Source organism: Blennius ocellaris (assembly GCF_963422515.1).
Source record: "Blennius ocellaris genome assembly, chromosome: 17".
NCBI lineage: Eukaryota > Metazoa > Chordata > Actinopteri > Blenniiformes > Blenniidae > Blennius > Blennius ocellaris.
This window is the reverse complement of record NC_137666.1, coordinates 14,576,757-14,598,407: the sequence shown is the minus strand read 5'-3', so window position 1 is coordinate 14,598,407 and position 21,651 is coordinate 14,576,757. Positions and strand designations below refer to the sequence as shown.

Here is a 21,651-nt window from a genome sequence, read left to right as displayed (position 1 = left end):
GTGTGTGTGTGTGTGTGTGTGTGTGTGTGTGTGTGTGTGTGTGTGTGTGTGTGTGTGTGTGTGTGTGTGTGTGTGTGTGTGTGTGTGTGTGTGTGTGTGTGTGTGTGTGTCGTCTGGCTGCCTTCGGGAGCTCTGGTCACTCCGCATCTCATTAAACGTAATTGGTTCTGATGGACATCCTGCCGCTCACCAGACTGCTTTCTATGTTTGTGTGCTGCTCTGGCACGAGACTGCAGTCCTGACCGCTCCCAGTGAACTCACGGTGGACCCAGCCCAGGACCGAGGGAATGAAGTATTACAACTGTCAGTTTATTGCTTCAAGACACGACAAGGAGCAGAAAAACTGTGAGCTCAGCCAACATTTTCCCTCTTTTTCCCTCCCCTCAGCTGACTCACTTAAAAAAAACCAACCCCCCCCCCCCCCCCCACAGATAGGCAGGTATGAGCTTCAACAACACACATGCTTATCAACACCTCAGGCCCTTCTCCTTCACATAAATGAGGCTCCTCGACACCCTCCAAGTCCGGCTATCCTGACTGTCACCACTTTGTTCGGCCATCACGGCTGCTCTAACAGGATCGTCAGAGCCAATGCTTGCCTGCACCAGAGTGTCAATGTGTGTGGGAGAAGGGAAAGGAGGAGGGGGTGGTCGTAGATCCAGCGCTAAGTGATTTTCTCACCCTTCTCACTGCCGCCTTTTGTAAGATGTGATCCCACCATTATTATCAGTGTACGAGCCGCTGAGCTGTGGGGGTCGGTGTATTCAGTGTCCACGTGTAATTGGCATGCTCGTTTGCGATGTAGCGCTTAATGGCTGCAGGAAAATCATCTGGTACGGCCGTTCTAGAAGTGGACGGGGGTCACGGAGAGGGCGTCTGGAGGCAGAAGAAGCACAAGAAAGAAAGTGTCATGAAGTGTGTGTGTGTGTGTGTGTGTGACATGCACAGAAAGGGAGGGGTATAATCAGACCCTCTCGCACCACACCCTGAAACTACTCTTCTTTAGTCCAAATATAGCAGCTGAAATCAAAGCATGAAACAGGCAACTGCACAAAGAAAATGCTTGAACAGAGAAGGCACCGGAGGAGAGATAAGGTATGAAAAAAAGCCAGGCCAGTTTGGAAAAGGCGTTTAATTGAACACGACAGGTCTGATCTAAGCGATAGCTCGCACACTCCCGAGGGCGTAACTAATGAGAAATCAATGACGACAACGGGTGTCACCGCAGCCAACCTCTCACACCAGTGGTATTTGGGTCTTTAAAGGACAGACGGAGCACTTACAGCCCCTGATTTACATGTGATTCCATTAGTACAAGGCAAAAACCTCCCTCCTTTTATTGTCATTCAATAAAAAAAAAAAGTCAAGCACCTTACTGAAGAGTGTTTTAACTGAAGATCAGTAAGAGTTACTCCTCAGTCATGTCACTTACAGTTTCATTTTGCGCAGAAATAAATCCCAGAGTTGATGGTGACGGCTGATGGGAGCTGCTCGAGGTTTGATAGTGTGTGCTGTGCCTGGTATGGGGTGGGGGGGGGGGGGGGGGGGGGGGGTAGATATTAACCTGTATGAAAACACACTGGTATGAGAAGCCACATACGTGACGGATCTGTCTTGCACATATTGCATCATCTGCTTGTCTTAGTCCCAGTTGGCCACAGAGACGTGGAGCTGCTTTCGCCTGAGCATTTAATTACTTGAATTGTGGGTGAGGAAACTATCACAAGAGTGTGACAGAGTGATGAGCTGAAACTTGTGTTTTGTGGGGGAGTTGCGTGTGAAGAAAAGATTGTTTGAATGGAAGGATTGTGAGAGAAAGCTGAAGAAATTGAGTGCAAGGAGCGTGAGAAATCCTGAAGAGTAATCACAAAATATCCAAAAAGTTAATAAACCACTTATCCAAAACGTTCAAAACCGACACATGATGATGCAGAATGGCCGAGTACCAAACCCAAAGTCGGGAATGACGTGTTATGAAGTAGCATTTTAGTGTAAGGCCATTACTTTTACGTTTACACAACATTTCAAGTGAATAGGCAGTTGTTTGCATTTTCATTTCAGAAATGTTTTTGCATTTGCACTGCGACGTTTTGAAAACGATGTCTGTTTACACAGAAACACCAAAAACGATGAAGTTTGCATGCCAGGCCACGAGTTGGCGCTGTTGGTTGCTTTCATAATGAAACCACACACACATGCACAGAGAAGAATACATTATAAACATTGACAATAGCGAGTACATGGACATTAGTACGGACAGACGATGAAGTTGGACTGCTATTACAAGTGAATCTTAACAATAAAACTACCTAGTCCCAGGAGAATATGGACTGGGAGTCACGACACTCTGGAGGCCGACGTTGTTGTTATTGTCAGTCTACAGGCGCATGTGTAGAAGAACTATTTACCACGGCCGTGAAGCACAGTATGTTCCAAAACGTTGGGTTTTCGGTGACTTTGAGCACCGTTGTCATGTAAACAGACAGCTTGAATGCAACAAAGTCTTTTGGTTTTGTCTGTCAACTGTTTTGTTGCTGCTAAAAGTGTTTCTTTCAAGTATTATGAATTCTTCAGCATGTATATAAATAAAATACAAACAGTCTTCTTTCTAATCAGATATGTTCAGCACTGAAGACCCCACGCCCAACGTGTCTGAACATGTGTTTGAACTTTTTGAGAGGTGGAAACAAAAAATCCTCTTAATTAGATTTAGACCAAGTTTCCAGCAGTTGACGTGGCCAATGTTTATGACATGGTTCCTACTTTTTGGAGAAAGTTCTTGCAGTCGCAATGCAGCAATAACACATAATAAGAAACTATAAGTTGTATTCTCAATTTTGAAAAAAGCAGAGAGTAGACCAAGCCTGAGGGATTAAATCCTCCGAAGCCTCACAAAAATAACACCAGAATAAATCCAATATGTACTTTGTCCACAAAATAATAAGTTTATCTTGTTGCGTCAAGCATCCTGCTTCAAATTCAAGAGCAACAAATAAAAGATAAATATACAGTGTGGTGCTGTTGATATGGTAAAATCCTTCAGACTGTATTTTACTTTTAAATCTTTTAAATCAGTTTAGGAATGACAAACCAACCAGTTACCTTTATTTGTTACAGTCGTGACACTTTTCCACAAACCTATGTTGGCTATTTTCACACACACCATGATTCAGTCCTCTATCTTTTTTTATGCTAAATGTCCACAAGTTCCATCAGACAAAAGAGCAACTGAAGTAAAACCCCGACACTGGAATCAGCCCGTCGTCACTTTTTTTTCCTGCATTACCATTCATTCAGTCACTCCCGGGGAGACGTTTGTTTATAAATCTCTTGTCTTTTAAAGCCTCCGTACAAACTCCACTAACTTCCAGATTACGTTTATTGTGGAAACATGAAGTCACTACGATTGTGTCGGCTTCCACGTGAATCAGGAAACAGTCACGTCTCCACCGAAGCGTTGTCCCAACCCTGAATCACTTAACATACAGTCGATTCAGTTTGTGGTGTAACCCAACATTTTGGCAGATAAGCTTCACGGACGCATACGAGCATCTGTTGTGTGAAATCTGTTCGATATTCTTACCAAATCCCTCAAGGCTACATCACTGCTTTAAAAAAAAAATAAAAAAATTCAGTGAAAAACAATGTTTTTCCTCATTCCGTTAAGCCTCTGCGTTCAGTGGATATGCTGGATTTCTACCGTTTTCTCTCAGGCAACACTGACCATCTGTATAGATTCTAAAGATAAATGGGACTTTCGAAGATTTTCTCCAGGCCTGAAACGTACGGCCTGGAGTTAAAACGGTGTCTTCCTCCCTGTCCAGTTTGACTCTTGAAACTTGAATGGTGGGAGCATCACATACTTCACTGTTTTTAGTTCATTCACCTTGATTTGGAAACATAATTTATTGCCTTCTGCAACGTGTACATGGCAGATGTTGATGTCACAATGACGTCATATGTCAAAGTTATACTGTGAGAGGGATTTTGTGAAAATTTGGAAGTGAGATACTGAGCCATATAGGAATTAAGTTCACTATTTATCTTTAAAAAGTAAATTGTACTTTTTTCATAACAGACTTTGTGAAAAGTATTCATTTTTCTTTGGACTGAAACTTGAAAAAAATGCTGCCATTATCAATATTTCTACATTATTATACTATCAGCTACTGATTTGGCCACAAATCGAGCCGTATGTGGCATCAAACAAAAATGAATTTGACACTTGGGAGTTAGAGGCTTTCACTCTGAGAGTACGTGTTAATGAATGTCATTGAAACCATCACAAACTGCACACTGATTGTTCCAGATGTGGGGAAAGGAATCATGTCAGATACAGGATTAATGGAAGACAGCTCAACTTGACATCAGACCTCGATCTGAGAAAAATAAATCCAAGAAAAACACAAGGGTCCCTCTTTATATATCATTTAAGGGAATGTAGGGCAGATTTGACAGTGACAAAGTTGAGATCATGGAAGTAGCCAAATATATCCCACATGAGGATGGAGAGGATATGAATGATTGAGAGACTAGGGGCGGATTCTTTTATAAAAGAGAGGTCAGGACTGAACAAGTCTCGTCTTTCATAGCCTCAATGAAAGAGAATAAGGAAATAGTCTGCAGCTCGGGGCTGGCGTGACATTTTAAAGTGCTTCAGTGGGCGAATGTCTAAAACCACAACCTGCAGACAGTGACGGGGGGAATCTACAGCAAACACAAGGACATTTGATTGAGTTATCATGAGACTAGATTTAGTCAACTGAGAGCAACACGTTACACACCTGAACAAAAAGGCCATTCAAGTCAAAAGCACAGATGATTCCAATGAGCCTAATGTGATCGTACACTCTGAAGTGTAATGTGATTTGTATTGGGCTGTGTTGAGGCTAAATTGTACTCATTCGAATTCAATAAAAAGCAACAGACAAAAACAAGGCCAACAATACAGACGCAAACAACATGGAAAGTAAAGTGTGGGAATGAATCTTTATTGCAGCAAGACCCAACCACAAAATTACTCTTTCACAAATTAATGAGTGACATTACTGGCCTTGGAGGTTGGAAATTATTTTTGCTCCATTAGGGCTGAGATTGTCCTTCCAGTCTATCCCTATAAGGTAAAGTTCCCACACCCATTACCTCTCGGCCTCCCGCTGGGAAGCACTTTCACACCCGTGTGGAGGAAGCAGAGCGCCGGGCCGTTAAAATGTCCTTGTTAAAATCTGCTCATTTTACTTTGTTAATTGGAAACACACACACAAAAACTGCTCTGAGTGTCTTTCACAAACTCTTCACCCAGCAACAGATCTGAACCATGCAGATCTGTATAAAATGATTGGTTCTGTTCTCAGAAAGATGATACGTCCTCGCTTTGTGAACTGGTTTGTTTGCAGGTTGAGCGGAAGCCTGCATGGCAACAATGGATTAGCCTCTGTGCTGGTAAGCGGACATACTCAAGGCTGTATTCTCGGCTCATGAGCCTCTTTAGGGATAACCTTCCACACTGAAAATACAATGAACTACTCAAAGGACTTACTCCTTTACTAACTAGCCTTGGCTAAACCCCTCCTCCACACAGTGAACGTCCAATCAGAACTTGGCAACATAAAGCGGCGCAGCAGGTCTGTCAAGCTTTGGTTTATCTACATTTTCAAGTTGTGCACGAGGGATAGTTCGGTCTCTTTGTATGGTTTTAAGAAAAGGATTAAGCTTGCTTCCTGTTGTAAGGAAGCCTAAATAGTTGAGACGTGCTCAGTGAAGAATTTAAATGCCAACAACGAATGGACAACATGGCAGCTTCACAAGCCCCTTCAGATAAATATAAATTTTAATTTAGAAGTTTGTATAAAATACAAAGTCTTAAAACTGGTCAAGGAAAACAACAAGAACTAATGAAGCTACATCTTCCAAGATGTGAGCAAATCCAGTTGAATTGATTTAATTGTTTTGAGACACCTCCTCCCTGAATGAATGACAACAATGCTCAGGGAATTTCCTCAAAACATCCCACTTATGTACTGTAATGTTCCAAGTTTAATATGTTAGCATCGACAGTGTTCATCCTATTCAATATACATACAGCGTTGATACAGTCTTGTCTGAGGGTCTAAAGTTCTGGCTTTTCTGTACATATAACCTCGTATATTGCTCTTATTTATTCTCAGGAAGAGGAGGACAGGAAATGTTGAAAATGCTGCAGTATTAATGCCAGGCTACTAGTTGACAGTGTGATCTTTGTACACAGAGATGCACGATCTATTATGTAATATGAAATCTAAGCTATTCTTCTGCTGTATGTGAAAATGATGCATCCAGTTTCGGTCGTTTCAGAGATACATCAAGTATGAAGCCATTAGACATATTATTCTTTTGGTTAAACTGTAGGGTATAGAGAGAGCATTTTGAAATGATCTGTACTCCTATAGCACATTTTACTTTTTGGGATCAGCTCGGGGTTGAGAAATAATATGTTGTAATGTTGAAATCAACAACCTGTTAATGTAACAATAATTGAGAAAAATCTCCTGAATCTTATCACTTCTTTCCACTGTAGAGGTGATAATTAACTCAATTATCGAGTGGGTCGCAAAATAAGTGTGTGACCAGGCCACAACAAAGCAATGCACAGGGAAAACGAAACGCTTGGCATGTTATATGTATTACTTACAACAGTTTCTAAAGTGAGATGTATAGCTCATTAATTAGCTCCCACACGGGAGCGTTGTGTTCACATAAGAGACATACTCAAACCCTAAAAGCACTTTTCTGTGTTGCGGCAGCAGGTCCCCCTGGTGTTTGTGTACCCATTAGCCTTTTTACACAATAATGGCCATAATGCATGCATGTGCGTGTGTGTGCGTGAAGCACTTTTCTGTTCATATCATCACTCCTAATGTACATGAAAAGATAAAAGGTAAGATAGTGAATGTGTATGAAGGAAAAAAAGCTGCATATTCTTCTTTGAAGCAGCATTGTGTTTTCTTGTGCTCCTCTTAGAAATCCTGTACTGTGTCCAACAGGATATTGGAGCTTTCCAGAACAGGGAAAGGCTCCAGGTCTTAAGCGGGGGATGCGCAGGACAACCCAGACAGGTTTTAATGTTGTTTAGATCAGGTGATTTTGGAGGTCATGGGAACCACTTCAGTGCATCCTGGTTCTCAGTACATCATTCGTTTGAGCTATGTACACAAGGGTTGTTTGCAGCTTCGGAAAATATAAGACTAAGACTGGATTACCAACTGAAAAGTGAGCAACCGCAATTTGTCCCCAGAGCTCGTACACAGGCGAACTGCAGTTTGGTTTTCCACACTGAAACTGCGTAACACTTGGTTTTGTGCTGAATTGACCAAAAACGACATTATTTTACTGTATCATATTCAGGAGTAATCACATCCTATCCATCTTTCAGGTTAAGTGAAAGCCATTCAAAATCCATTATAAATCAAGTCTGCTTGTCAGAAGTTCAGCTTTGGACCATGTCGTCAACCTCAAAGTAGTACCGATTTCCATTTCTCATCCCAGCTAATGAAATCGGACTTCTGCTCGTGGACAATCTCTGGCGCGTAATTTACTCCTCAACACTGCATTATAGGTTACAATGTGTCAAGTAATCACACCCTTTCAACCGTGGAAGTTTTCTTTCAAGGAGCTCTGACGTGGTAAGCATTTTGGAATATTATCTGTCGTGGTTGTGTTTCCTCTATGCCCTCGCCACGCTTCAAATCTTACTGGCTGTAGAGATCCATAGGCAATAGTAAACCTAAATCTTTATAATAAAGTTATGACGATGTGATTGAACCAGGTCAAACTTTACACAATGGAGCTGCCAATCCAGACCCCTTTTACATCACAACGTTTCAAGTGAAAATGCATAATTTTTCGTTCCAGAAAAGTTACACGTTTACGACACCACAACGTTTTGAAAACGATGCCCGTTCGCACGGAAAGGACAGAAATGCTGAAAACGATGTAGTTAGCATGCCAGTCCTACCTTGGCCGTACATAACATTTTTTTTCTTTATTGGACCTTTTTTTTTTATGTTTTTAGATACTGAAAAAAGGAAACATCCCACAAAAAACTGCAGTTTTGGAAATGCACCAACCCACCACATCTAACCATCACAATTTGGCTCCTTTTAAAATTCACTCAAATTCTTAAATTTACCCATTTTTCTGCTTCCAACATCGACTTTTATGATGCGATGGTAAGCTGCTGCCTAATGAAGCCCACCCGCTAACAGAGGCCATGGTAAAGAGGTGATCAGTGTTATTCACTCCACCTCTCAATGGTCACAATGTTATGGCTCACATGGGTATATTCATGAATCCACATCCTATATACTATAAACCACACAGTCCTTATTAAAATGTGATTGCTATATCTTTTTACAGCCGATTTACCGTGCTAATTGCTACACTGGTTACTTTGAAGGTCTGGCTACCCCTTGTAATTACGATAATACGATGATGATTCTGTCATTTGTGTTTTTGTACAGATTCGTTTCTACCTGCTCACTGCTGGCATGGAACCACGACCATGAAAGGATGATTACACCCCGCCTTTAACTGGTGTATGTAAAATCCAGCTGTCCTTCGTCTACTCCCTGCCAGCCGCTCTCGCTTCCATTACTTCCCAGCTCATCCCGACTGCTGTGGCCAGACCTGAGTCACTGCTCTCCTCCCCGGCACGCCAACGCTCACGCTTGAGACCAGGGCCAGACTCGTGTCTCTCGTTTCCCTCTCGGTTCCTCATGTGACAGCGCTGGGGTTCACGGTGCATGTTTGAGGGGGTAATGGAGTAGGTGAAGGCCAAACTGGGCCGGGAGAAAAGCACGGCGTGTGCTTATTCATTACAAATCACTCCTTTTGCTCGGTCAAACCCGCAGCTGGCGCTTGACCCTCCCCACCAGGGCTGTCTGCTCTTGATCAGAATTCAGCTTCGATTTCACGTTTTTCCTCAAAAGCTCTCTCGTCTTGTGCAGTTCAATTAGTCTCAAGTAATAAGTATTCCATTAGCAGTCTAGCCTTTCCTGTCTGATTCCTGCGTTTGCGGGTATGAAAGCTTGGACTGCATCATACATTGTGTTTTGTTCTGTCTTTTTTTGGCAACTGGCAAATACATTTGAAGAAAGCAAAGAGAAGTTATTGGGGGGGAAAAAAACAACTTTGTGCTTAAAGCTAATTTGAAGGGGCTGATTGTTTGAAGCAAAGACGGCTGAAGTGTTTGAAGTGCCGACATGAACGCAGAACTAAAACGTGGACGTATATTTCGGTGCTAAACAAGCAACTCCAGGAGAAGCAGTGAGTCAGACAGTGTTAAAGGAAATGAATGTAATTGAGTTAATTATCATGGCAAAGTATTGTTTGTCTAAACCTCTCAACTTTTTTCAACTATTTATCAAGTGAATTTAAAAGTAGCAATTAATGTTTTCATTTTAAGTTCCCGAGGAGATTATCTGGTTTACACCACTATTTCAGGTTGTAATACGTGTGTGTGTGTGTGTGTGTGTGTGTGTGTGTGTGTGTGTGTGTGTGTGTGTGTGTTGCCGGGGGCCTCTAGCTGATTGTACACTGATCGATGGGGGACCCATGCATCCATTAACCCACCCATCCATTTATCCACATCAGTCCATCACTCTGTCCATCTATCTTCTGTGCTTCCTCCAGAGTAGGGTCACCTCTCCAAGCTGAAAACATCGGACATTTCTACTCCCCTACATAAGCGAATGTCACCATCCATCCACTTATAAAGTCACCTGCCGAAGCTGACAGGATGAATCCAAGACGCTTCAAAATATATGCATTCTATTTATTATGACTGTAAAAAGTGAAGTGAAGTTTTTAAAAACAATTTTATTGTGTGATTTAGAAGTGTTGTGATCTACGATTATGCTACACTATCTTGGATTTCATGAGATTTTACTGCGGCTGTCTGACAGTTTTACACCATTGTTTCTTTTCCCCCTCTCTCTCTAGGTTTTCCTCTCAAAGTAAGTGAAAGGAATGACCACCAAACTGGTGATTCCCCTTCAAAAAGGGTAGATTCATTTAAGCTGAATTCCATTACTTTGAAGGGCAATTTACTGCTCTTCGGCCTTCCTGACGTGATGGATTTCAAAAAAAGGGTTTTTTTTAAAGTTAGTTATATGATCCAGGCAGTAGCTGCCACTGAGAGACTCTGTTAACAGGGAATCTGACCAGACTGTGACACGCTTCACTGGGGAGTGAGAGGGGGGAAAAAAAAAAAAAAAAACGCAAGGCAAGTAAAGTACGTAGAGTGGTGCATAAGAAACGGAGGGGCAAAATTAGACGCAAATGACCAAAGGAGGATAAACAGGATAATGGGGAGGCAGTGGAGCAAAAAAAAGAAGAATTCATTTAAAAGGAAGGAAAAGTCCAACCAGAGAGAGGAAGGGGACGCGGGAGAGTGAGTAAACGTAGAAAGATATGAGAGGATGTGAGCAGTGCAGCATCAGCGCTCTTCTGCTCATCCCTCATTTGTCATTTCATTTGCAGTGGCTGTGGGGCAAAGCATGTAGAGTTTTTATATCAGACGGAGAGAAGGGCTGCATCAAAGGCCGATGCAAACGGTTGAAAACGTAGCAATGCGGGCTACAGCGGCGCGGCGCACCCAGCTGCAGCGGCCTCCCCAGCAGGAGTTTATTTCTGAAATGCTTGTAAACTTCCAGTTAACAGTCTGTTAAAAGGTGTCTGTAAACGTATGCATATGTGACATTTTAGCATGTTGTTTCTGTTGAATTAAGATGTGGGTTTCCTATACCAAACTTTTAGAGCCTCTAATTCCTCCACCCACATCCATTAGGTACGTTTCAGTCGTAAATAAAACATATTCTTAAGACAGCATCAGTGCAGTTTCATACATAGTTCCTCCTTTGTTTTCCACCTTGTATACAAGGAAGCCTACGTTTTTCCAGTGGTGTCAAACATGATCGTGTGATGTTTGCCAGACGCCTTAATTAAACCACCTAATTTCTGTGAACAGAAGAAAAAAGTAGATCCATGATAAAAAAAAAAGAACATGAAGGCCGGGAGTGTGAGAGCATTTCCTCTACATCTTTTCTCGGTCATGGACTTCTCAACCCTGAACTCTCACACACACACGCCCCCCCCCCCCCCCCCCCCCCCCCCTCTCTCTCTCACAGTCACACACACACACTGGTGTGACATCTGCTGTGGATAGGAACTGTCACACTGCAGTCTCTGCTGGGGCCGGCTGTCACAGATGTTCTCAGCGAGGTCCTCCGTTAGTTCCCTCCACCCTTGGGAGAGTTCCGATCAGTGGTCTTGAGAGACCAAGACAGGAAATCTGTTCTTTTTCTACTTAACAGGCCAGTGGATCCATAGTTACACATGCACGCGTACACACATCCCAGACCGTACAGCTGGTAGACGCTTTTGCTCGAGTGTCAAAGTGTCTTCGATCTGTGGAGGTGTGCGAGAACAGATAGAGAGATTGTGTGTACTTGCTTATAAATCTATAGGCATGCATGTGTAGCCTTGTTTTTCTATAGTGGTATAGATGTTAGTTAAAGCAGTTTAGAAAGTGGCTGAATTGTGTTTTAAGGTGATGTTATTGTTGGTAAAGGGACAATTAGTCAGGGGAAGCAAGTGAGGCACCTATTATCACGATTCAATAAAATAAATATTTGTACGGTTGCATGTGTTCTATAAATAAAGTTCTGTTTCCCAACATCATTTTAGTTGTTGCCTCGTGAGTTGGGGCAGGTAGAGCTACTCCTCAAATTAAATTGTCCAATCCCAGACAAACTGGATTGATCCTGTGCATTGAACTTGTGTTTTTTCCGTTCCATTTTCCCTCACCAATTTCATGTTTGTGGACATTTTAAAAATCCTTACTTCCCATTGAAACAGACTATATACAATTTTTAGTTACAGTGAGGTCAGTACCTCCGCCTCAATGTAGGTGGCGGTGCTGAGCACCTGCTGTTGCTTTTATTCTACTTGAGTAATTACAGCATGAGACAATACTGAAAGTTTATAACATTACCAAATATTGAAATTCAAAAAATTTTATATTTAAAAAAATTACCCTGTAATATCATCTTTAATTTTCAAATCACCTTTTACATACATTTATTAAACAAAAATAATGTAAGAAGAATAATGATCAACAGCTGATGCACATTTTTTTTTCTTCTAATATCTGACTTAATGGCCATGGTGCATTATAAATGACTAAAGCAGAATTGTGATGGCTGTTTCTGTTAATATCTGGTCAAAATCTGTACCATACCTTGGGGGTTATATTCATGTTAAGTTCGGCAAGTTAAAGCTGAATTTAGTGTAAACTTACAGGATGTAAGTGAATATAAGGTTACAATAAGGCACAGAAAGCTGACATGTGTGTGAATTAAACTGGAGCCAGTGTTGCGTCGATCAGTGTGAGAGAGACAGCCTGGGGATCGCTGACGCCTGCTGGTCATTAATAAACATGATCATGAATGTTTCATGTCCATCGGTGGGGTGGCATGGGAGTCCTCACGAGTGCTATTGACAAAGTCACACATGGACAGTGTTAGCCCTGTACGCACTCAACAGATTGGACAGGGTGGCGGGACGGAGGTCGGAGGTGTGTAACGCGGGACTAACAACGCGCGAGAGAGAGACGCCCGGCTCAATTTTTCCAATGAGAACATGTGTAGGGAGAATCTCTACACTCTCCAGCGTCTTTTACACAAAATCCTTCAAACGTGCCCTCACCTCTTCAGCTTCATGTTTTTGCATTTTTGCCTGAAAAACGCATCAGAAGATTTAGTCAGAAACTGTGAAGCAAAAGCCACAACCATCGGTTTCCTAGATAAGAAAGACTTTGGATAACTTTGATTTTCAATATGTCGTCTTATCCTTATCACAAGGCCAATGTGAGATTGGAACCAGTCCAGCTCAGCCTGACATGTTTGTTTCTGGAGTCATTAAGTCTAATGTATTATACATATTGTTGAATTGCTATACATTTTTGGCTGTTTTGGACCGAGAGTCATGTCACTTTGGAGGCTGCCGTTGAGAAGAATGTGCAGTAGCAGCGTTTTCAAAAAGTTGAGTTTTCCAGAAATGTTTTATTTCTTTTACCCGTTTCCATGGAGACAGAGTCTGAGCGTCTTCAAAAAGTTGCGTTTTCAGTGGCTCCAAGCACCGTTGTCATGTAAACGGAACCCCAAAACACAACAAAAGTTTTCCGTTTTCACTCAAAGACGTTGTGTAAACAGAGCCTAAGATGTGGTACAATTCTTCTTTCGTATGGTAAAGTCGGTTATATGTTTTTGGCGAAACGTTTTTATTTAAAAACTACTGAAATTCACTACCAACTTGGGAGAGAAAGTTTAATTACTGATACTGGATGAGGAAATATATATGACAACTGACTTTACAGTTCATTTTCCAACACAAAGACCAAAGAAAGAGTGCTTTAGGAGTTTACTTTTGAAAAGCTGCTGTGGCAACGCGTGATTTCGTTATCATTATGTGGATTACTCTCCAACATAAAAGAACCCAGGAAATAAAAGGGACACAGGTGTGTGGCGTGAATGAGAGGGAATTGAAGAGAGGACAAAAGACTGCCGTTAATGTGACAAGTCTTCAGTTTGCCTGCTCGTCTTTGCACTGTTTTAGATGAATACTGTTGGAAAGAAAACACCCCAATACTACTGAAATCTCCGGATTACTTGACACCTATTTTTAGCTTTCAAAAATCCCCCCACAAATCAGTTCCGCTCTATCTACCATTTGGTTGTGAGTGATAAACACAGCTTAAATCTGTTAGTTTGTAAGGAGGGGGGGGTTTCAACGCACTACCTTGATCCTTTCAAATCTGTCAGCTTCCTCTTGCACCCCTCCTCCCTCCTGTATGCCCCTGGTGACTCAGGAATTTCCTATCTTTTTTAATTTGACACCGTCTGCTCCATCGCTTTGTGCGACTCCCAGGAGGCAATCTGCTTTTTACCAATCGTAAACAAACAACCAGGCAACGCGAGGGCCTTCAGGGCTAATCAGCAGCTAGTTGCTGCTGCTAACAAACAGCAGAGTGTGTGTGTGTGTGTGTGTGTGTGTGTGTGTGTGTGTGTGTGTGTGTGTGTGTGTGTGTGTGTGTGTGTGTGTGTGTGTGTGTGTGTGTGTGTGTGTGTGTGTGTGTGTGTGTGTGTGTGTGTATGGGGGGGATGAACAAATAGACAGTGTGTTTGTTCATGTGCGGGCAGGTTAGATACACTCACTGTGCTCCTTAATGGAAACAATGAGGCTTGTTTTGGCGGGGCGGTGAAGCAGGTGTCGCATCTGCAGGAAGGAGCTGAGTCAGGCTTTAATAAGCAGCTTTTATAAGGTCGTCTTTAGCGAACGATGACAGACGCGCCAAAGGGGACGACACGGGCAACGCGGGAATGCGGAAGATACGAAAAAAACCAAAAAACAAAACCCCAACATAAAACCTGAGATTTTACCGTGGTCTCATTTAGTTTCAGGGAGCGTGAGAACCTGCGGTGGCCGCGCAGTCAGAAAAGTGACGCGCTCGCTCTTGTGAGACTGACGGCGGTACCTGCCTGTCGTCCCCGATACATCTCACGTCTCAGAATTCACCCCAATTTACATGCACGATGTGCTGCGCTGTCAGACAGCTCGCCCAGCTTGCTCAGCATCTCGGCACACCATCCCTCTCTCTGCAGATCTCCTCCTTTCCACACACACTCACACACACACACACACACACACACACACTCATACTCCTTGTTTGTGTTGGCAGATTTAATAAGCTCCCCTGTCACCAAGATTACGCGCAGAAACACACGGCACCCCTCCTGCCGCGAATCACAGCTGGACGCAAATCAGGAGAGGTGTTGCTGTGTCTCGTCGTTGTCTCCTTGACAACTCCTTTGTCTTCTCAAACCTCCTCGCTCTGACTCTGACCTTTGCCCCTGCTCTGCCCCGATGGATGACCCCGGCAATAACTGCAGACAGCTGAAGACGAGAAGCAGAGGCTCTCAACGAAAAGTTTGAAGCAGCTTCACTTTGTGCCGATTGCCAGATGTCAACGGATGATTTACGGCCATTGATATTTGCTTTGTGTAGGCACCAGTAAAGATTAGCTGCTAACAATGTTAGCAAAGTCAACGGTTGTTACACATCAATCCTCGAATGTGAGCACCGTGTCTCTACCTCTGCCGCTGTAAACTATATTTGCACAGACGGGTTTTTAATTCTGGTCACACACAGTTAGTTATGTATGTGTGGGGGAAAGGTGTTCAGTGACAGGCATGTCGGCCACTGATAACACACACACACACACCTCCTCAGTATGCAAATACACACTGACTTGGCAAACATGAGCTGCCTTTCCTCCTGCTCCTGGCACTGCACGCATAAGGACGCATAAACACTTGCCACAAAAATTTCTATTTGAGGGAGGTTGAAATGAAATATCATCCTGAAAGGCTTGTTGTCGAGCGGTGTGGAAACAATTGACAGCACTTGGTACAAAGCCTGGATTTACGGAACCTCTTCTGGTTGGTAAATGTCTCCCAATCAAATATTAATCAACATTAACTGGTTTAAGTATCCTGTTAAAACCACCCTTAGTTTCGTTTGCTCCAACTGTAATGAGCTTTTCCTCAGATAAAGAGTAATTAGATCCTGAAAGTCATTCGGTATTCATCCAATGGGGAACATGAATACCTGTAGGAAGTGACAATACCACAGTGAGACTGGAAGGAAAGGAAGTCTTCATGAGAATAATGCAGAAATTACCACCTCGTGGTTGTACAACTCCACCAACCAACAAAGTCAAATAATGACATCAAGGTCTGTTTCAAGACTTTTTATAGGAAGCTTAAAAAATGTATTAAATACAAGAAACAATGTGTGGTTTTAGAGACCTTTTACTATTTTAGCATTTTGCTACCAAGAATTCATGAGGCCACAATCCTCGGGTTTTTGGGTTACTTAATTTCACAAGACTTTACTGAAACCTCAAGATTAACCACCCGTCCATCATGGATCCGCAGTTTATCCAAGACAACATCGGCCTCAAAGTCTTTGGATTGTGGGAAGGATCTGTGGTATCCAGATAAAAACCCAGGCAGACACATGGAAAACATGCAAACTCCACACAGAAAAGCCCAATATGGAGGTTTAAAGAGGTCATTTGAATGCAAGGCAAGAGTGTCAACCACCGTCGTGCCGAGAGTAAACATGTGAACCAAATGTAAAGACGTTCTTCCGAGGCTTTTGGGAAACATCAAAAATGGAGCAGCCATAACAACACAGGAGATACCTTGAAAGCATTCCATCCCGTCTTTGGCTGTTGATTGAAAAAAAAAACATAAAAATAGGGCAAAAACAAGGTCAAAGTGACCTTGACATTTGGCCACAAAAGCCTCATCAGTTGAGTGAGGATGAAAAATGCCCCACTCCGACAGCATTCAGTCAAACAAGAGCTCATGGGGTTACAGTGACCTGTGGTCGGTCCACAGTCAGTTTACAGGGATCGGAGTGAATTTGTGTCAATTAAGAAGCTCTTAGGATACTGTGTTAAAAAAATTAAAAGAATAATTTGATGTACAGAAGAATGAGAGTCTCGAAACGCCGTCACCTGAACATTTTGACTCTCATGACAGATGCCTTCAAGCTTCCTAGGACTGAGTGGTCACATTTTTCATTTTTCTTACTTCCCAATGGTGTGTGCTCAACTAAAATTCCCACTGTGTCCTAAAACAAAACCTGGATGACCTCCATTAAAAAGCCAATATGTTGGCAAGTGTTTGTCCTTTTGGACGTGCCCTTGAGCAAACCACCGGATCCCCCTGCCAACAGCCAACTTTCTGCACCCTCACATCTCTGCGGTGCGATACGAACACTTGCGTGACCTTGCAGCAGGGGCGCGGCCTGCAGTGCCGCTGAACCCGTGACGAGGGCCGAGTTCCCGGCGTGAGGGGGAACTTTGGACACCTCCCAGTCTAGGAGAGTCTGCTGGCCCTGATAACAGGGGTGGGGTGGGGGAAGGAGGGAGGCAGGCAGTAGCTTCTTAAAAGGCAGAAGGAAAAAGTTCTGCACTCCCACAGTGCTGAGTAATTACTGTGGCTGCAGACTGTGAGCAGATACGGGATTCCTCTCCTGCATAACTAGGTGGACAGAAGATAGATGGCTCTACTTTTCACTCCATCTCCGGTGTGCGTGAATTTGTGCGAGTGCTGCTCACACCGGCACAGACGCTCCGTCTCCTTCCACTTGGCACCGACTTTCACGGTGCGTGAATATGATATCTGGGTATCTGGCGGCGACAGATTGAGGCCGATTTTAGTGTGGGAGGCTTTAGGAGGCTCAATCAATAGCGTTAATCAATTAGGAATGCAGCAGCTGAGAGGCTGCAGAGACCAGCCAAGTCTCACGCTAAAGGGACCCTCTTCCATATTATCACAAAGCTCCTGTATTGATCCGGAAAGGGTAAGGAAGGGGGGGTATCTGATGAATGAATTTTCCTCTAAGGTGAAACCGTAAAGATCAGGTGTTTGGATCACTGATTTCCAAAGGCTTTAAAGTTGCACTAAGCTTGTTGTTTGAGGGGAGGGGGATTTCACGTAGGGATTTGATTTTGCAGAAGCAGCAGTGAGAGAGAGAGAGAGAGAGAGAGAGGGAGAGAGAAAGAGAAAGAGAGAAAGAACAGAAGGTAAGAGAGGTGAGCACTGCAGATTTTGAGCTGTCGCACTCCAAGAATCCAGTCTGCACCGAGTACAGGCTCCTTCTGTCATACTGATGAGTGCTGCAGTCCCACACTGACCTCACATGGCTGGATGCGGTACTGCCACTACCGTCTGCAACTCTTATCTGTAACATTAAAAGTAAATCCCCCTTTTGGAATAAACCAGACCTTCAAGTACAGCAAGTAGAAGACGAGGACATTTTAGGACCTCCCCCTTCCAACGTCATAGTAAAACCCATTTACAAGCTTAAATGCAGCCCTCTCTAATTGACTTCCTCACAGCAGGGGAACTTTCTCTGTATTTAAACCATATTAGCACAGCCACTGGGCCACGGGCAGCCAATGCCTCATTATTTGCTGCCATTATGGTGGAGGTGCTCTGATGAGTTACCCATGCTGGGTTTATCCTCAGCTAAAGGTCAGGCCTGCTTTGCTCTGTTCCCATGGGCCCGGCTAGCATTTACACACAGGCCATGATGTGCAAATGGACTGGCAATGTCGATAGCATCAGTCATGCTATAAAGGCGACAAAGAACGATAATCTGATCACGCCACGATATGATCGGAACAACCTAAACCTGAGAAATAGACTCCTGCAGATAAGCACGTGAAGGATGCCACAGGAGGCTTATTTTTTATTGTTGTGTGTGATGGCCTGAGCCGTGCACGAGTCTGAGGGCTGACAGCAGTTGATTCACAGGCTCAGCCTGTCAAATCTTTCTGGCAGGAGGTCAGCGGGAGGGCTGGACACTGGCTCACTGCCCGGGTCCCCGGGAGCCAGGTGGGAGCTCAGAATTGATGGACCGAGTCATACTAGACTACACACGGCTTGGCAATCATTTGTAAAAGATGTCCAGATGCCCAATATGAAATATGTTTGGATGAGAGAGATTACGCAGAACTGGACTGGCTCTCTCTCTCTCTCTCTCTCTCTCTCTCCGTTTCTTCAATACAAAATGCTGAAACAGCATAGCTAGACACCAATGAAGTGGGCGATTGTTTAAATAAATCTCCCTGCTCGTGTTTTCTGACACCAGCCGGGTCGTAACAGAGCACAGAGAGGCGCTCGGTGCCAGCTGAGTAAGCACCTCCTCCGGCTGAAGCAGCCGGTCCCTGGTGATGAGGGGCGCAGGGTGGAGGGTGGGGCAATCTCTCACTACCATCTTCACAAATCTCCTCCACATCTCTTTTCATTGTCTTGTTTGTTCTGTAGAACTCGGAGCCAAATGGCTGCTTTTCCATAAGGACGTTCCCTTATGAGGAGGTCCTGCGTGTCATATGCACAGACCGAGATAACCATTTAGATATTTAGAGATAACCGCTAAAAAGGAACTTGCTTATCTACACTTTTATTCACAGGTGTGAAAGATGGGACGCTTTCCTGAGTGACGCATTGCAGGCTTCATGAGGTTTAGGTTTCTATTTAGCCTCAGATTGATTAAAAAGAGTCAGGTTTCAACCATGGATAGAATATATTCTCGAAATCTGAGGAACTGTAATGATGCGTGGTATTTTTACCTCAAAATACTCAAAATATTTTAGACTTGAAAAATCCACTTCAAAAACTTTTCACTTTTTTTTTTAAATCATTACTGGTTTAAAGATTAAATTAGAAGTAAAATGAGAATTTCAATCACTTAATATATGCAACTTTGTTTGTACATTTTCAGTTTCACCTAAAAATCTCTATTTAAGTTAGTCATATGGTAATGTCATTTACAAAATCATTGAGGTGGCAGTTAGTGTAATGAAAGGGTATTTATACACGTTTTTCAACAATTACATAAGGATTCAGGCACAACTAAAACCTTTTGAAGATTAAAGAAATCTATTTGCATTTTCACTTCAACAGTTTGAGGGGGAACGTTCCTGATTAAACATTTTCAGCCAATCGGACAATGTACGTCATCGCCGTGGCATAAAAAGGAAATATTCTCAAGGAACTGGTAGAAACCCTTCAATGCAGGATGAGTCATCAGAAATTTTAAGTTTTACAGAAGGAAAAAGGGGGACAGTTGGGCATGGATTTGCACAGATTAAGAGATCATTTAATTCATAAATATGGGATAAAGTACAAAAAACTACTTCCATAAGTACTCTAAATGATTTAAGAAATCATCAATCTATTTATTCTTGGAATTTTAGTCCTAGAGTGGAGCCTAACGATGGGGTGTTGTGTGTGAAATAATTAATCTGATGGGCCTAAATTAGAACTCATGACAATAACAGGGTTTTACATCATATGCACCTTCAACTTTTATTCAACATCACAACTCCTGCAGTAGACATTTGGTCTGAGAGCACAGCGAGACTATGAGTTCTGGTAGTGCGTCTCCACAGCAACCCACCACAGGTATGAAATGAAGACGAGACAGGAAGGTTAAAACATGGCTACAGGCCTGCATGCACAGAACGGTGGAGGGTATATCGTTCTCCTCTAAGTGAGTGCTGTACAAACTGACGCGTCCGCCACTCACACGGCAGGATCGGTCAGGTCTGTGCACGTGAAGGGCTTCGTTTTAAAAGAGAGCGGTCTGAAACGGCCCGAGAGGCACGCGCAGACTGCTGTGTGTCACGCAGTTCGTGTTCGATAGCATCGTGACCGACAAATCCATTCAAAAAAAGGCACAATCAAATCCTCAACAGTCACCCAGCAAAAAAAAAACAAAAAAACAAAAAACAGACAGAAGCGGAAAGGCTTAAGTCATCCGGGAACTAAAAAAAAAAAAAAGAGAGAGAGAGAGAGAGGAAAAAAGCTACTACAAAAGTCCCCCATGGATAGATGGTATAGCAGCAACTTGAGTTACGAGAACGTCAGATTGCCTGAGAAGACGGCCCCCCGCGGTGTGTATTAGTCTGTCTCACTTTCCACCAGTCCTGGGTCAGAAAACAGTCCTAAAGCATGTTTTTCAAACAGACAAAGCATGTTTATTTCAAACTAAGAACAATATGCAGCCGACATCAGAACATCCTCCTGTCCATTTTCTTTTTCTCCCCCCGTGGTATGATATGAATGGTTTGTGTTCAAGATAGAATTAATAACAAATTACAGACATTTATTTTGGGGATACATTTTTTTTTTTTTTTTAATATATATTTTAAATTTAAAAAGGTTTTTTTTTTTTTTTTTTTTTCCATTCTCCCAATTGGAAGCAGCTGTACTGGTCGCACTGTGTGGGCCATTTGTCCTGCTTAGAAACAGACTTCGACAGCACTGCGGGACACTATAAAAGCATTCGATGAAAACGTTGCAGCAGCTTTTTAAAAGAAGAGAAGACAGAAACGGGGGCCAGCAGCTGCCATTTTCAAGTATACCTCCATTCAACCCATTGTAGAACAGCCAGGATTTCTTACTTTCTTCCATAGGAAGGTCAAAGCCCATTTTCCCCATATACAATTGAAACATTTTGGCAGGCAGTTCAGTAAAATCCAACACGCTCAGAATAATTAAAATGGGTGGTGTTGCGTTACAACTTAAAAAAGGAAAAAGGAAATAAAATACAAACAAAATTTACTAGCAATAAATCTGCTAACGAGCCTTCTATTTAGGTACAATGGTATTTGTGAGAAATAAAATCATCTGTTACTGGTTATCAGACAATAACTGGTGTGAGTCAGTCATTCGTCATGTCCCATGTGGTGGTGGTAGTTTGCTGACATGAGTACAGAGAAGAAGAGACAACTATACAAAATGATCTTTTACCTACTGAGTGATGATTATGTCCCCTCAGTGTCTGTGACAGTGTCTACCACTGGCTGACTCGCAGCTTCCTCCACCGGCTCACTCTGTTCACTGTCTACGTCCTTAGGAGAGGCAACCTGCTCCTGCTGCGGCTCCGTTTCACTTTTGGGGGGCAAAGACTCAGAGGGGGGGTCAGGAGTGGCCTCGGGAGAGGCCTCGGGGGTGGGTTCTGCCACGCTGT

General features: G+C 43.0%; 1 protein-coding gene across 1 annotated transcript in view; it reads right to left on the bottom strand.

The window, feature by feature from the left end:
* Positions 1–844: 844 nt before the first annotated feature.
* Positions 845–21,651, bottom strand: part of scaf8 (SR-related CTD-associated factor 8) — a gene marked incomplete at its 3' end in the record, with an annotated part of 43,419 nt that continues 22,612 nt past the window's right edge. The window contains exons 20-22 of the mRNA XM_080512649.1: positions 17,187–17,299; positions 16,863–17,004; positions 845–876 (exon numbers count right to left, since the gene is read on the bottom strand). Coding sequence (XP_080368775.1) covers positions 845–876; positions 16,863–17,004; positions 17,187–17,299 — 287 coding nt within the window. The remainder of the gene's footprint in view (positions 877–16,862; positions 17,005–17,186; positions 17,300–21,651) is intronic.